Source organism: Canis lupus, chromosome 12 (assembly GCF_011100685.1).
Source record: "Canis lupus familiaris isolate Mischka breed German Shepherd chromosome 12, alternate assembly UU_Cfam_GSD_1.0, whole genome shotgun sequence".
NCBI classification, from domain to species: domain Eukaryota; kingdom Metazoa; phylum Chordata; class Mammalia; order Carnivora; family Canidae; genus Canis; species Canis lupus.
The window spans coordinates 21,277,904-21,293,393 of record NC_049233.1 but is presented as its reverse complement, the minus strand read 5'-3'; the positions used below and the strand labels follow the sequence as shown (position 1 = coordinate 21,293,393).

The 15,490-nt window shown below is 42.3% G+C and overlaps 1 protein-coding gene across 1 annotated transcript in view; it reads left to right on the top strand.

The window, feature by feature from the left end:
* The first annotated feature begins 1,258 nt into the window (after positions 1-1,258).
* Positions 1,259-15,490, top strand: part of GCLC (glutamate-cysteine ligase catalytic subunit) — a 48,938-nt gene continuing 34,706 nt past the window's right edge. Inside the window, exon 1 of the mRNA XM_038554326.1 lies at positions 1,259-1,408. Within this exon, the coding sequence (XP_038410254.1) occupies positions 1,259-1,408 (150 nt within the window). The remainder of the gene's footprint in view (positions 1,409-15,490) is intronic.

Here is a 15,490-nt window from a genome sequence, read left to right as displayed (position 1 = left end):
TGAATATTAGGTTTGGATGAGGGATATACTTTGGAGATGATTCCTTAAAAAAAAAAAATCCATCTGGAGATGTTGACAAAGTCCCTTCTGTTGTAATGATGGTATCTGGGCCATCCCAAGAATACATGTCATAAATAAAGAATACACAAATACTTGTGATATATACACATTGAATATACATAAAACCTGCAGACAAATTGATTCCTCTTAATAACCAAGTAATTTATTGGCTGCTGACTCTATGCATGTCCGCATTGTACACAGTGTTACAAAATCCATAAAAAGATAGAATAAATTTTACACAGGTATGGAAATGATTTGCCCGAGATCTCACAGTCTGTCAACCGTGGAAACTAGAGTTGAACAGGTGTTTCATCTGACCCCCAAGCGATGGAGTGAGTCATTACCATACTGGGCTGCTCTCACCTGTGTGAGAGGCCTTTGCTCACCCCAAAACGAATATAGTGAGTTGTTCACTAATTCAAATAACCGAATTTCTTCCCCAACCCAAAGTTTATGTCTTTGGATCCGAGAAAACAGGTTTTTACATGATCTCCCGTTTGCTTAAAGGCTGCCGGACCTCACTTTTCCACCGCGCGCCCTCGGAGAGCTCCGCCCCCTGACTCCGCCCCGACCACGCCTGCGCACGCCTGCTCCGAGGCCCCCTTAGAGCGCCCGGCCACGCCCCCGCTCCTGCACCGCCTTCTTTCCCCGCCCCCACCCGTAGTCTATAAAACCCGGAGCGGCGGATCGCACCCTGGAGCCGCGAGCGAGCAGATGGGAGGACTGGGCATGCTCGGTGGCGGCGCAGGTCTCGGTCACAAGTAGGAAGAAGCCAGTGCACGACACCGGTAAAGAGAAGCGAGAGCCGCTGCGGCAGCGCGGCTGCGGGGTCCTCCGCCGCCGCCGCCGCCTCGGAGCCGGAGCGAGCGGGCGGGGGGCGGGGGGCGAGGCCGCGGGGCCGAGAGCCGCGCAGCCTGCCCTCCGGTCCTGTGCCTCTGTGTCCGCGCGGCGTGCGGGACCCCCGAGTCGGTCACCTGGGCGGCGAGGACCCCGCGCAGGGGAGCGGAGCGGAGCGGACCCTCCCTCGGCCGGCCGCGGCCCAAGGGCGCCCCCGCGGGGCGGAGCAGCCGCCGCCGCCGCCGCCGCTGCCGGGTCCTGTGCGGGCAGCCGAGGGGCCGGCTCGCGCCCCGCACCCTGAGCAGCGGCCGCCGTCCACCCCGAGGAGGAGGAGGAGGAGGAGGAGGAGGGGGCAGCCATGGGGCTGCTGTCCCAAGGCTCGCCGCTGAGCTGGGAGGAGACCAAGCGCCACGCCGACCACGTGCGGCGGCACGGGATCCTCCAGTTCCTGCACATCTACCACGCCGTCAAGGACCGGCACAAGGACGTGCTCAAGTGGGGCGACGAGGTGAGCGCCCGCGGCCTCCGCCCCCGCCGGGCGCCCCTGTCAGGCCGCCCCGCGCCTCCTTTGTTCGGCGGTGCGCGTCCTGCGCTGCGCCCCGAGGTCCCCGCCCGGCGGGGCCCCCCGGAGCCCGGAGCCTGGGGCCCGGCCCGAACCCCCTCCCTCCCTCCCTCCCTCCCATTCATTCGTTCTTAGGGTTTCCCCCTTGGTTCAGCCAATGGGTTAGGCGCTGGGAGGGCGCGATCGTGAGCAAGTGTGACACCTGGTGCCTCCCGGAGTTTCCAGGCTGGGATGTCGCGACCTGGCGCCTGGTGTCGAAAGGCGCTATTGCCATCAGTGAGAAAAGGACCCGGTTGGACCCACTGGTCCCGGGAGGGCCGTTGCTGCTGGGGGTCCGGTCGTCAGCCCCACGCGGGCAGGTTACTTTCTAGACCTCCAGCTGCTTCTCCTCTGCTCCCTCGCACCCTCTTCACCCACCCCTCCTCGCCCTCGCACCCCTCCCCCGCCCACACACACCCCATCACCACTTTATAGGCATGGAACACGAATGACGGCTCAGTTTTCCCCCCCAAAAAGGGAAGAAACTTCCTGGTCCTGTTAAATTCTAAAAGAGGGGAAAGGGAAAAACAAAACAAAACTCTAAAAGGGAACTCTTGAAGCTTCGCATTTGAGATTTGTTAGTTGGCTCCCCGTGGCCTGGATCCGACGTCTAACCCTGGCCTATCGGTGCTTCCACGTGTGTTCTGCCTAGAGCTGAAATGTCTTTGCATTTTCAGTATGTTGAACCGTTGTTTATTGGAAGGATCTGGAAAGACTTGCCCCCTTTTAGATGGAGTTTTCTTCTGCCAAAGCTCTCTGTGCTTCTCCCTTCAAGTCTTCTACAGATACAATTCAGATCATTAAATGCTTTTTCGAAAAGCATGCATCTGTTTTTACCATTTGCCTTCCATGGCTTGCTCAGGTGTAAATTTATCTTTTTTCCGTGTGTTTTTTTTTTTTTTTTTTTTAAGATTTTATTTATTCATGAGAGACACAGAGACACAGGCAGAGGGAGAAGCAGGCTCCACGCAGGGAGCTTGATGGGGGACTCCATCCCTGGACTCCAGGATCACGCCCTGGGCCAAACGCAGGCACCCCAAGTCCGTGTTCTTAATGCTTGACCCAAGTGTCAGGGTGCTGCTACATCAATGCAGAATCACTGTCCTCCCAAAACTTCAGTTTATTTCTAAGATTGGAAAATAATTATTTTTACAGTTGAAGTAATTGTGCTGTTTTACCTGAGAAAGGCATAATAGTAACTCACACTTCTAATAGAAGGGGTTTGTCCTACTTTGGTAATTCTTCAGTTTTATTCTAAAGTTCCTTGTTTCACAGCATCTGACCTTGTGTATGTTCATTTTTGTATATTGTGTGCATTTAATGATCTATCCTCTGTCCCCCAGCCCCGATTTTTTTTTCCTCTCCCGCACTTCCTTTTGCTTCTTTTCCCCCTAAATCCACGTACTTTGAAGAGGATGAAGTAGAAAAGTTATATGAGATTTAAAAAAAAAAAAGTTTCTCATTACTTTAAGTTCTATTTCAGTCACATGTTGGGGTGGGGTGTAGGATTTTCAAGAAGAGTAAAGTTCCTGCTGGCAAGTGTTGACAGTCCAGTTGGAAATAGGCAGCCTTGATGCAAGGGTCTTGAAGAATTGAGATTGTGAAGTGTAACAGATGGTTAAGGGGAGGGGGGAACCCCACTTTCTATGCCTGAAAAGGCACTTCAGTTAAACCTTAGTCCTCCAAAATTGGTTCTCTGTCCCATCCCTGACCTGTGGTGTTGCAAGAACTCATTCTCCACTGTGGTATCTCTAGGACTGGGCAGGGAGAAGGTGAGGTTTTAGAGGAGGGTAGGAAAGCCTCACGCCTATTTGCTGATGCCTCTAGTATCATGTCAAAGTAATCACTCTTTTGTGTTACAGAACATTATTTTTCAAACTGCTCATGATCCATTAGCGGGTTGAGAAATAAATTTCGGTTTCCCTAGGTGTTTTTTTTTTTTTTTTTCTCCTCCGAACTTTAAAAAAAAAAAAAAATAGGATGAAGAGGATCACTTTGTTATAAATATAGCAAGAGTATCGTGTCAAACTTTTGAGTGATTTGAGAGTGTGCATGAGCAGGTATGTCTTAAGTCATATGTAATTTATTTCTTAGGATGGTTGCCACTTAAAATGTGAGTCTGATTTTCAAACTCCTTGTCGTGGGAGGCTTCCTTGATGAGCTTTTGAAAAAGCAGGAGAGAAGTTAACTACTCCAGTGTTACCACCATTCCTTGCACAAAGGATCTCAAGGATCATAACTGCCAAGTAGAAGTCTGCAGGCAAGGTCAGGTAGCAAGCAAGTGTGTTTGTAATCAGAAGCCTCGGGAAGTAACTGTGCAAAAGGCTGGGCAGATAAAAGTGGAGAAGGGTGTGGTGGCTGGTGTGGCCCTGGAGATGGACGATGGCCTTGCCAGACAGAAGATGGTGTTTGAGATGTGATATGTTGGACTGTGTTGGCGTGATACCAAATTACTGCTTTTTGTGGAATGTTTTGAAATTCACCTGAAGGTAATCTTTAGACTGTTGAGTAAAGCGAAGGCTGCCACCAGTTGCTGTAGGTAAAAATGTGTTGTATTCTAAAGATATGTGTATGCTGGCTTTTTTGGAAATCAAAAGTATTTTGTCGTGACAACCATATAAGTGCGTAGATTCCCAGAGCAGCTTGGAGATGCTTTCACCTTTGGTGTAAAAGGTCCTGACGCTAGCCACCATTTATTCTGTTTCTGTAGGAGATAGAAGTTCTAACTCCTGGGTTGCCAGGAAAACACTTCATTTTGCACCAGGATGAGGGCTGTGGGGGAGAGGTAAGATGGATGTTGCTGGGTGTTCTTTTGTCTGCTAAGCACTCTCTGTATGCAAAAAAAAAAAAAAAAGAAGAAGAAGAAGAAGAAAGCACTTACCTTTTCATAGCTGGACGCGCAACTTTTCTGGTGCAGATTTTGTTTATTACTGGAGTGTGCCTATTCAAAAACAAACTTAGGAAATGTATGCCACAAATGTGGCAGTAAGTACAACTTTTGAATTCACTCTAGTGTTAGCTGCCGGACAGGCCTTTTCAGCTACTTAATGGCAAGAGGCATTATCAGAATTGAAATCTGTCTGGCTTCAGGTCCATTTCTTAAACAGGTAATACCAGGTTTTGGATTATTTACAATGTATGAGATTTCATCAAATCTCCTTTTACAGAGTTCCAACTGCAGGTTGTAAACATGTCAGAAAACATTTAGAAGCAAATGTGTAATTTTTCTAAGTTTGTTTTTTTTAACTCTGTGTAGTGGCCGTCAAAGTTAAGAAAATTGTCCTCTAGTTAGGAGAGAAGTGCATGTGAATTTAGGAAAATATCTTCAGTATTTGAGTGTGTTCTTACCATGCATAAAGCCAGTAAAATTGGATGGGAAATATTAGGGCTGATATGTCATCATTGAGTTTGAAGGACCAATTTGCCTGTGTAGGTTAAGTCCCCAAATTTGCTTAAGTGACTATTTAGAAAATACATAGCTTATTAACAAGCTTATGATCCCATAAAATAACTGTGCTATAAATCTAGAGTTGTCAAAAGCATTTTCATTTGAGTGTAAATGAACATATAGCTGTGGGCAAAATGATCTCAGCCTCAATTTTTTTTATCTATAAAATGGGGATGATAATGTCTTATAGGGTTATTAATATTAAATGTAATAATATTGATGCAGTGGTTTACTAGTCAGTGCCTCACCTTTCAAGCAAAGACTTGTAAATGGTAACTTAAAATGTTCACTTGGAAGTTTTATTTTTTATTTTTTATTTTTATTTTTTTTTTTTTACTTGGAAGTTTTATAATATCTGTTCTATCTCCTTTATCTCCATGGTCAAACAGACTCAATGATAGAGAATAAACTCAGGGTTGCTGGGATGGGGTAGTTGGGAAGAGGGATGGGTTATACAGGTGATGGGGATTAAGGAGGGCACTTGTGATGAGCATGTGGCATTTGTATGTAAGGGAGTGTCACTAAATTCTACACCTGAAACTAATATTACTATTAACTGGAATTTCAATAAAAACTTGAAGAAAAAAATTAAATAAAAAGATAGCCATGGTCATTAGAGAATGAGGCATTCCTTGTATGTGGGTTTTTTTTTTTTTTAACCAGTTAACTTATATTTGTTTTTCCCAGATATATTTATATTCCATTAGTTTAGTTATTTTTTATATTGATGGTGTTTGAAGGTAAATCTAGTATTTCTAAACTGCATTTAAAAATCTGAATTGTGTCTTAAAAGCGCATTGTTGGACACTGACTAGAAGTAGATACTGAGCACAAATGTTTCTTAATAGTAACTAGGAATGTTCAGGTTTCTTACATAGTTCATTGAGTATCTTGTCACCTACAAGCAAAGTTGTTTTCTTTCTGTCTCTGTTACTGGGGACATTGTTTTAACAGTATTTATTCATAAACACAGTGGTAAAATCAAGGAAAAAACAAATTTGTGTTTCTGAACATTTTATATACTCAAGGCATCTGAATGTGGTTAAATTTAGAAAACTATACTGATGTTGCTGGTACTGGACCATATTCTAATAAGCTTGCTAATATTCTCTGTTTATACATTCATGATTTAACCAAGTTGGGTGGGTTTTTTTTTTTTTTTCTTAAAGATTTTATTTATTTATTTATTCATTCATTCATTCATTCATTCATGAGCAACCCATAGAGAGCAGGCTCCATGCAAGGAGCCTGATGTAGAACTTGATCCCGGGACCCCAGGATCACACCCTGGGCTGAATGAAGGCTGAAGCTTAACCGCTGAGCCACCCAGGCGTCCCATTAGGTGAGTTTTTAAAAACATACTAACACCTTTGTTTTGATATAGTTGACATCAATAAACTGCACATATTTAAAATCTACAGAAAAGTTTTGATATGTATATACACATGTGAAACTATCCCCAGAATCAAAATCATGAACATGATGCACATCTCTAAAAATGTCCTTGTGCTCCTTTTTAATTTCCCCTTCCCCTCCCCACTTCCACAGACCACCACTGATCTGCTTTCTGGCACTGTAGGAGTGTTTGCATTTCTTAGACTTTTATATCTAGGAAATCATAAAACGTACTTTTTTGGTCTGGCTTTTTAAGCTGCTTATATATTTTGAGATGCATTCATTTTATTGAGTGTATCAGTAGTTCGTTCCTTTTAATTGCTGAGTAGTGTTCCATTTTGTGGATTTACTACAATTTGTTTATCCATTACTTGGATTGTATCCAGTTTTTAGCTATTACAAACCTTGTGTGAACATTAACCTATACATTTTTGTATGGACTTATGCTTTTATTTACTTTGATTATTCCCTAGGAGTGATGTGTTTTAATTTTTTAAGGAAATCCCAATTTTTTAAAAGTGGTTGTACCATTTTACATTCCCAGCAGGAGTGTATATGTCCACATCCTTGTCTGCATTTGGCATAGTCAGTGTCTTTAATTTTAACGATTCTAATAGGTATGTGATATTATATTGTATTTTTTAATGTGCGTTTCCCTTAAGAGCAGTGGTGATGAGTATCTTTCATGTGCTTATTTGCCGTCTCTTTTTTGTGAAGTATGCTTAAAGCCATTTGCCTTGTTGTGTTTTCTTATTGACTGTGAGAGTTCTGGATATAATTCTTAACAGATAATTTACATTGCACATATGTTCTCTCAGTCCATTTTCATCCTCTTAAGGGTGTCTTTTGGAGAACAGAAGTTGTTCATTTTAATAAAAGTCCAGTTTGTCCGCTTGTTCTTTTACAGATCATACTTTTGGTGTGATACCTAAGAAATCTCTCCTTAATCCAAGATCACAAAAGTTTTCTCCCATATTTTCTTCTAGAAGTTTTATAATCTTAGGCTTTACAGTTAGGTCTATGATCCATTTTGAGGTAGCTTAGTATGTGGTGTAAGGGATTTTTGATTTTGGTTGCCTTAGCACCATTTGTTGAAAAGATTATTCTTTCTCTACTGCCAGAGGTACACGGCCTTTGTAGCTTGTCTAATACCAGTTGTCTATCTGTGTGTGTGGCTTTATTTCTGGATTCTTTGTACTGTTCCATTGATCTATTTGTCTATCTTTATGCCTGTAATACACTCTTTTTATTGCTGTGGCTTTATAATACATTGTGAGATCAGGCAGTGTTAGCCCTCCAACTTTGTTCTTTTTCAGCTTGTTTTGACTTTTCTAGGTCTTTTGAATTTCCACATGAATTTTAGAACTAGCTTGGCAGTTACTACCAAAACAAAACTACCAAAACCTTCTGGGGTTTTGACTGTAATCGTTTTGAATCTGTAGATCACGTTGGGAAGAATTGATACCTTAATGAGTCTTCTGACCCATGAAAAATTCTTTAATTTCTCTCATCTATGTTTTGTATTACATGTGTACATTACATTTTGTTCATGTTTTGTGCTACAAAACGTTTTTCCATATACAAGTCTAGCACATCTTTTGTTAGATATCATGGTTTCATATTTTTCTTTTGTAAATGGTATTTATTACGTTTCAGTTTCTGAATGTTCATTACTAATGAAATTGACTTTTGCATATTTATCTTCTGCAGCCTTACTAAACTCATTCCTTTTTTTTTTTTTTTTTTTTTTTTAACTAAACTCATTCTTGAACATGTGGGATACAGTTCTAACAACTGTTTTAATCTTTGCTAATTCTGTCATCTTTGTTATTTAAGTTCACTTTTATTCTTTTAAGATTTTATTTCAGAGGAAGCACAAGCAACAAGAGGGGGCAGAGGGAGAAGCATACTCCCCACTGAGCAGGAAGCTCAACCTGGGGCTCCATGACCTGAGCCCAGGGCAAAGCCTTAACCAACTGAGCCACCCAGTTTTATTCTTTTCTGAATGTTTCCCTGCATCTCTGCATGCCTGGTAATTTTTGATTGGATGCCAGATTTTACGAATTTTACCTTGTTGGGTGCTTGTTTTGTATATTTCTAACCATCTTCTTTAAGCTTTGCTCTACATTATAGTCATTGGGAGATAGTTTAATCTTTTGAGGTCTTGATTTTATAATTAGATCTGGAGAAGTCTCTAGGGCTAATCCTTCTACTGAGGCAGGACCTTTATGAGTACTTTCCTCAGTGCCTCAGAGTTAGGAGTTAATACTATTTTGGCTTGTTGGGAACACACTCAGGCCCAGTTTTGGGTACTTGCCTTGTGTATGGGTTGATTTACTACTGAATCCTTAAGGGTTAACCCTCTACAGATCTCCAGGGTTCTCTCTGCAGCTCTCTTCTCTGTGGTACTTGGTCCTGTGAACTCTAATTGATTTGGTTTCCTCAGACTTTCAGCTTTATCTCCACAATTCAGGGAGTACTCCAGGTTCTGCTTCACCTTCCTGCACATGATATACAGACTCTCTTCCAAGCAGTGAGCTGGGGCAATTGTAGGGCTCCGATTTGCTTTTCTCCCCTATGTCTCAGGAATCTCTGCCTTTTGTTACCTATTATCTAGTGTCTTGAAAAAGCTACTTTTTCATACTCTTTTTGGCTGTTTTCAGGTGGGAAGGTAAAATTGGTTGCTTTTACTCTGTCTTGTGCAGAAATAGAAGTCTTTCCCATTTTTTCTGTTATTCTTTCAGCACTGTTCTCCTTTGTCTGTAAATTTCATCCAAAGGGTGACTGCCCTTGTGGTTATAAGATACCTCCAGCAACCAAGATGTAGCCAGGTTTTTATTTTTATTTATTTTTTTAAAATTACTTATTCTTAATCTCTAAACCCATCGTGGGTTTAGAGATTGAACCCACAACCCCAAGATTAAGAGTTGCATGCTCTTGTAGCTAAGCCAGCCAGGTGTGCCCCTAGCCAATCTTAAAGTCAGGATTTTCTTTGGCTTTGTTATGAGGTTCATCACTTAGTATCACTGTTTTCATCTTATGACTGGGTATTTGGTGAAAACACAATTACTTTAAAACTTTGCATACGTTTTATGAATAGAGTTTAATTTAAAGATGCAAGTCTAAGGCCCAAGCCTTCCCCCAAATGACTGTGTGATCTTAGATACAGAACTTAAATTCTTGAGACCGTGATTTCCTGCTCTGTAAGACTAAATATATATATATCATTTAGTTTTGAACTGCGTGTTTACATCTTTAGTTTCTACGTGTGGTTTTTTTTTTTTTTTTGACAATTTAATTGCTTCAGAATAAATTCCATACGACTTCTAAAAATCAGGAAATGCTTACAAGAAATGGTAGAATCTTTTTCCTTACCTTGTCACACTTCGGGTTTTAACATTGATCTAAGATCATACACTTCACTGGCCGACAAAGTAATGTAATTATAAAGCCATAGAGACTAGGTTTCTAGAATTTTTTTTTTAATATCTTAAGCCTAGTTGAGCCTCAAAACTTTTCTATTAAAGCAAGATGGTATTGCAAAAATATTTTCTTCAGAAAAGTTGATATTTAAGTTTTACTTGCATGTGATGACAAAACACCAAAGGCTTTATTTCCATGATGGATAACTTTTAAATTAAGTATTATGTAGGAAGGTACACATCAAGGGCTTCCTGTGCTAGGTCATGGGGTTCAAGAGAGAAATCAAAAGTGAGAAGCTCTCTGCACTTGAATTCCAGTGGAAGGCAAGTGGGGTACGCAAGGGGGAGGGAGGCGTTTGCTGTATACCTGGAGATCTGGGAGTCTTATGGATGGAGGGTGGGGAATGAACCTTCTGGTAGATCTCAAAGGAAGATGAACAAGGAAAGGGTATGAAGAGATGCAAGGAAGAGTATGAACAGATGTGAAATTATGGAGGTGCCTGATGTTGAGGGAGTACTGCTATAACACCGGACCAAAGCAGGGAAAAGGCAATAGCTAGAAGTTGAGGCTAGAGCAGTGGGTTGGGTTCAGGTATTGTTAGGTCCAAGACTGGTAAAAGGAGGTTTCTTCTAGGTCCCTTTGGTCATAGTGAAATAGAATGGGTTGGGAGGAATAACTAGAGACGAGGAACTCCTACTACAGAGGGACCTTTCACTGCTAGGAGAGAGGAGGAGTATAGCCCAGGGCTCTGGAGATAAAGATTTGTGTATATTAAAGAGATACTTTCGAAAAGTCCAAGGACCTAGCACATGAGTGGTTAGGTTATGTCTCTCATACCGGTTCTTGGCATAGATGACCAAGTGAGTAAGAATCCCTGCAAGGATGATTCCTTGGGGAGCTATTGGTTTGAATACTCTGGTTTCGAACCCTTTAAGGAGAGTCATACTCCTTCAGTCGAAATACCAGGTAGATAATGAAGTGAAAGCTGGAGCAACATCTGAGCTGGCTGTGTGTATGGCAGGGAAGCCACATGCCTGAAGATGATGGTTAAAACCAAAGTGGAGAGTGAGGAAACGGGCTGTGCCTCAGAACCCTGATGAATACACATGGGATCCTGAAAGGAAACAGTGTGAGGGATAGTAGCACTGGCATGTGTGGGAAGGAGGATAGTATGCTTTTGAGAGCTGTGGAAGGATGGGAACTGAAGTGAAGCCACTGGATTTGCTGGTTAGGCAGGGACTGAAGGCTTTGGCAACAGATTATCTGGAACATATTAAGAATTTGGGGAAAACAAAAATTGGTTTCTGGCCAAAATAAATGGCACAAAGCCCATGGATGTTTTCACAGCTCGTAGGGTCCTTGAAATCTTGATTATAATTTGAGACAGAATTGAACTATTTCAGTTGAACTGGATGGCATGTGAGTTTGAATATCACTTAAGTAATACTGCCATGGCTATTCAGTTGTCTCCATAGTATATTGACAATAATTGTAATGTATTGAGTATATTAGAATGATGACCCTGAATCTCCACTTAAAGATTAGATTTCTTAGTCGTTAAGATGGAAACATGATTAAGCCACAGGCTGCTAGCCAAAAGAGCTCATTTTGGATACATCTTGATAGGTATTCAGAAATCTTGGTTATCTGGATTGGTATATCCTTGGAGAATATATGGCTACTATTCTATGCCATTGGACACTTTCTGGAGAGCTTTCTGTATGCTTAGGGGTTTTTTTTGTGTCTGTTATGGTCAGATCATTTGGGATTTGGTAGTTAAACTTAATTCCAGAACAAGATTACAAAAGAACCCCAAGCCAGATGTTCCTCATTACATAAATGTTCACACAGATCCACTGGTCTTGTCTCCCTTCCCCTGAGGTCCTTTTTTTAGTCTTTTGGATTTGGTTAACGCTTTTTTTTTTTTTTTTTTAACTGGATGCTGATGTAGCAGAGTTAAAACAAAACTATTAGGCAAGAGACTCCATGACCCTTTTCCTGGAAGCTAGTAAGAATCCAGGCTGTGACTTTGCCCCATTTGGATTACCTACAGAGGTCATGGGCTGGGGTACACAGGGCTTTACATATTTTAGTGCTCTGAAGAGAGAAAGATCTTGAAGTACCTGTAAAAAGCTGGCTGGCACTTCTCTGAAGACTTTTTAAGAGTTAGGGTTTATAGCAGTGACCATCAACCCTTTCTAGAAAGTTAACATTTTTAATTAAAAAAAAAAAAAAGCTTTGTTTGAAAGGATATGCTCTGAGAACTTTAAACCTCAGACAAAACTGAAGAGAAGCTATTTAGGAGCGTATCCTTCATTTCCTTCTGGAAATGTTCACATATTTACACAAGTCGGGCGTTTGGAAGGTACCTTTTTAGCATGATTTCAACAGCCCTGCCTGTGCTTAAGCACAGTAGTCCTCTCTCTTGCCCCCCCCCCTCCCCCCCCTTTCTCTAAGGCTGCCAGTTGCTGTATTAAATTGTACCTGGGGCCCTGATCCTAGGGGCTTTAGTACTCTGAGGATAAGGAAGTAAACAAAAGGTTTCTGAATACAAAGTTTATGCACTTTACTCCCAGAAGCATCTCAAGCCCTTACCCAGAGAACACTTTATACCCAATTTCTGCAAGCTTGGCATCTGGTTTCTCAGCTCAGGATAGATTATAAACAAATCAATTGAGGCAGAACAAGAGAGACCAATACAGAGAGCAGCTGTGAAAAGCGCATCTAGACGTGGCAACCCAGTGTACCTCCAAGAACCTCGCTCTGGTGTGATTCTAGTTAAAGGAAATTGCTAATGAAGCCTGAAGACGTAAAAGTGGAAGTGTGTGTTTAGGAACTTCCTATTGATAGCAGAAGAGGGCATAATCAATTTTAGAAAGATTTCCACTGATACATACATAAAAATTTTTAAGAGAGCATATGCTTAAAAGGGGTAACAAGACCATGCATTTAAATAAAATTACCATCCTGGCAATACAGAATGAGTAACGTATTTGAGAGTGAAAGAAAAATGGGTGGTCATATGCTTAGAATTTCTAGACCAGTTTAATAGACCTACAGAGGGATCCCTGGGTGGCGCAGCGGTTTAGCGCCTGCCTTTGGCCCAGGGTGCGATCCTAGAGACCTGGGATCGAATCCCACGTCAGGCTCCCGGTCCATGGAGCCTGCTTCTCCCTCTGCCTCTCTCTCTCTCTCTCTCTCTCTCTCTCTCTCTGTGATGTGACTATCATAAATAAATAAAAATTAAAAAAAAACAGACGTACAGAAATACAGATTCCCCCCCCAACAGAAAGTAGAGCATCCTTATGAAACCTTGTAACCCAAAATGCTATAAATCAAAGAAGCAATTACCATTAATATAGAAAAAATCTTGAGTGCTCTGAGACCCCAAAAATAACCTTAGATTTTTTTGATACCTTCGGACATATCTTGCTATCAGATGCACAAAATAAAGTCCAGATGCTCACTGACACAGTTCAGAACTCTGCCTACTTGAGGCCTACTTGAGGCAGAACTCTGCCTACTTGAGGCTGGGTGTGGTTCCCAGGGCAGGGACTTGGTGGCACCCTCTCACTGCGTGGGTGCCCAACGTCTCTATAAGGGCTCTATAAAGGCATTATTTTTGCCTTTTTTCGTTTTTCAGTTAGCAAAAACAAATACCCCACTTTCTGAAAGTTATGGCACTTTTCTTTTATGAAAGACCTACGTTAGTTTGTATTTCGCTAACAGAAATCCAAAGAGGATTTTTGCTTTTATGGGGGGAAAAAGGCAGTTACATCCTAATGTAGGTCTTTGCAATAGGCCACTTGTTTTTACCAAACTTTTGGAAAACCGGGAACACTCTACACCAATTCCACTAATGAGAGATTTTAATAGGAGCACTGTGCTTTCAGATAACAGAAACCTATGCTAATGTAGGTCTTTCATACAAATAAAGTGGCTTGGCTGGAATTTTTAAAAAGAGGATAGTTGTATTGCTTTAAAACTGGAAAAGACTTTTTCTCCTCCTATATTTCCAAATGATGAAACTAAAGCCCAGAGACAGATATTTCAAATGTCTATATTTGTATTATTTCTAAGAGGGAAAATTTAAGACTGTTCTAAAAAGGGTGGTGCCCCTTGGGAAGGGGGACAAGAAGGAGGTCATAATGCTGGGCGGGGGGGGGGGGGTGGTCAGCAAAGGTGTCTCTAAGAAGATAGCACTTGAGACCCACAGGAGCCAGCTATTTGAAGGGCTGAAGTAAAATCTGCCCAAGCCCAAGCCCAGAGAAGTACTTGTTGTCAAGGCCCTCTCTTGGTTGTTAGAGAAATAAATGGAAGCATGGCCACAACATGGTGGGGAAAAGGGAGGTTTAAAAAGGAGGCAGCATTGCTGAAGACTGACCCTAATGCTCTTGGTGATGGGTGTTGGATTTTTTTGCTCAGTGTGAGCCACTTGAAAGTTTCAAGGGAGGGGATTGAGTAGATCTGCTTGGTGCAGGAACCCAAGACCACTCAATGGCAGAATTAGGTAGTGGTCTGTCCTACAAGCTTTCACTTTTGATGGAGACCAGTAGTACCTGGAACAAATGCCAAATGAAATATTTTGGTGAAATGCTACTGCCTTTCCCATGAGTGACACATTCTGGTATTCTCTATTTCAAAATTTTTAATGTAATGTTGATTACAGCCTACTTCAGCCCACTACAGGGTTTGTAAGTAGCATTTGGAAAACACCTCAAAGACCCTATTCTGCCTCAGTAAACTTACTCCTGCCCACGGACTAGAAAATGATAGCCAAAAGCATCTGAGTGGTGCTGTGTACTTACTGTTTTAGGCAGTTGACATGTAGTTATATGTGCTCCTTCCCAGAAACTGATAGACTCCAAAGCCTGCCCTCCCCCTCCCCCCATGCACCGGCTCCCAAAAAAGCAGGAGGGAAAGCGCTCTGCAACAGTTTCCATGGGCTCCAGCCCAGGATGAGGTTGAAGGTGGAAAGAAAGAGGAAGATATGTTCATGATAAAGGAAGTAGGCTTTTTGTTTGAGTGAAAATATAAATGTCTCAGAGCCACAGATGCTTAAGTATTTATCGTTACCAGATGGACTGTGATTCCCTTCTAGTTGAAATGCCAACATCCTTTCAAAACTAAAATACTGACTATGCTTGGTGAACTTCTCGGTCTGCAGGACACATGCTAACAGGTTTAGTAATGTGACCGCAGCCTTCCCAGCTAATCTTCTGCTGGCAGTGGAGCCCTGTGAAAAGGCAGACATGGATGAGCCTTTTCTAGAAAATCAGGCTGACCTCACTTGATAGTTATGCAGTCTATGCCAGGCTCGGCCCAGGGCAGCAGGTAGTGGGCCAGAATCCGGAGCTTTGACTTACCTCTTTAACATGAACTTCAAATATGGCAGGAAAGAGGTTTATATTAACAGGAGTCTCCCATCTTTCCACCTCCCGAATTAAGGTTAGAATTGCTCTCTCAGTGGGATCTGCCCAAACTCCAGGTGTCACTCCTAAGGAGGAGCCCTGATGCTACCTCTATGAGACCTGACTATGAAAGAGTATCTGCTCAGATTCTTTTGATGGTGGAATAGAACCTTAAACCAGAGGTGTTGAATCCCTGACCCCCATCCTGCCCCTGCCTTGTGGGAGGGAGGAACAGGGTGGCCTTCTGGGCACAATAGTCGTTGCTTTGGAAGTGGAATTTCTCTGTTTTAGCATTGGCTCTCATTTAGTCTC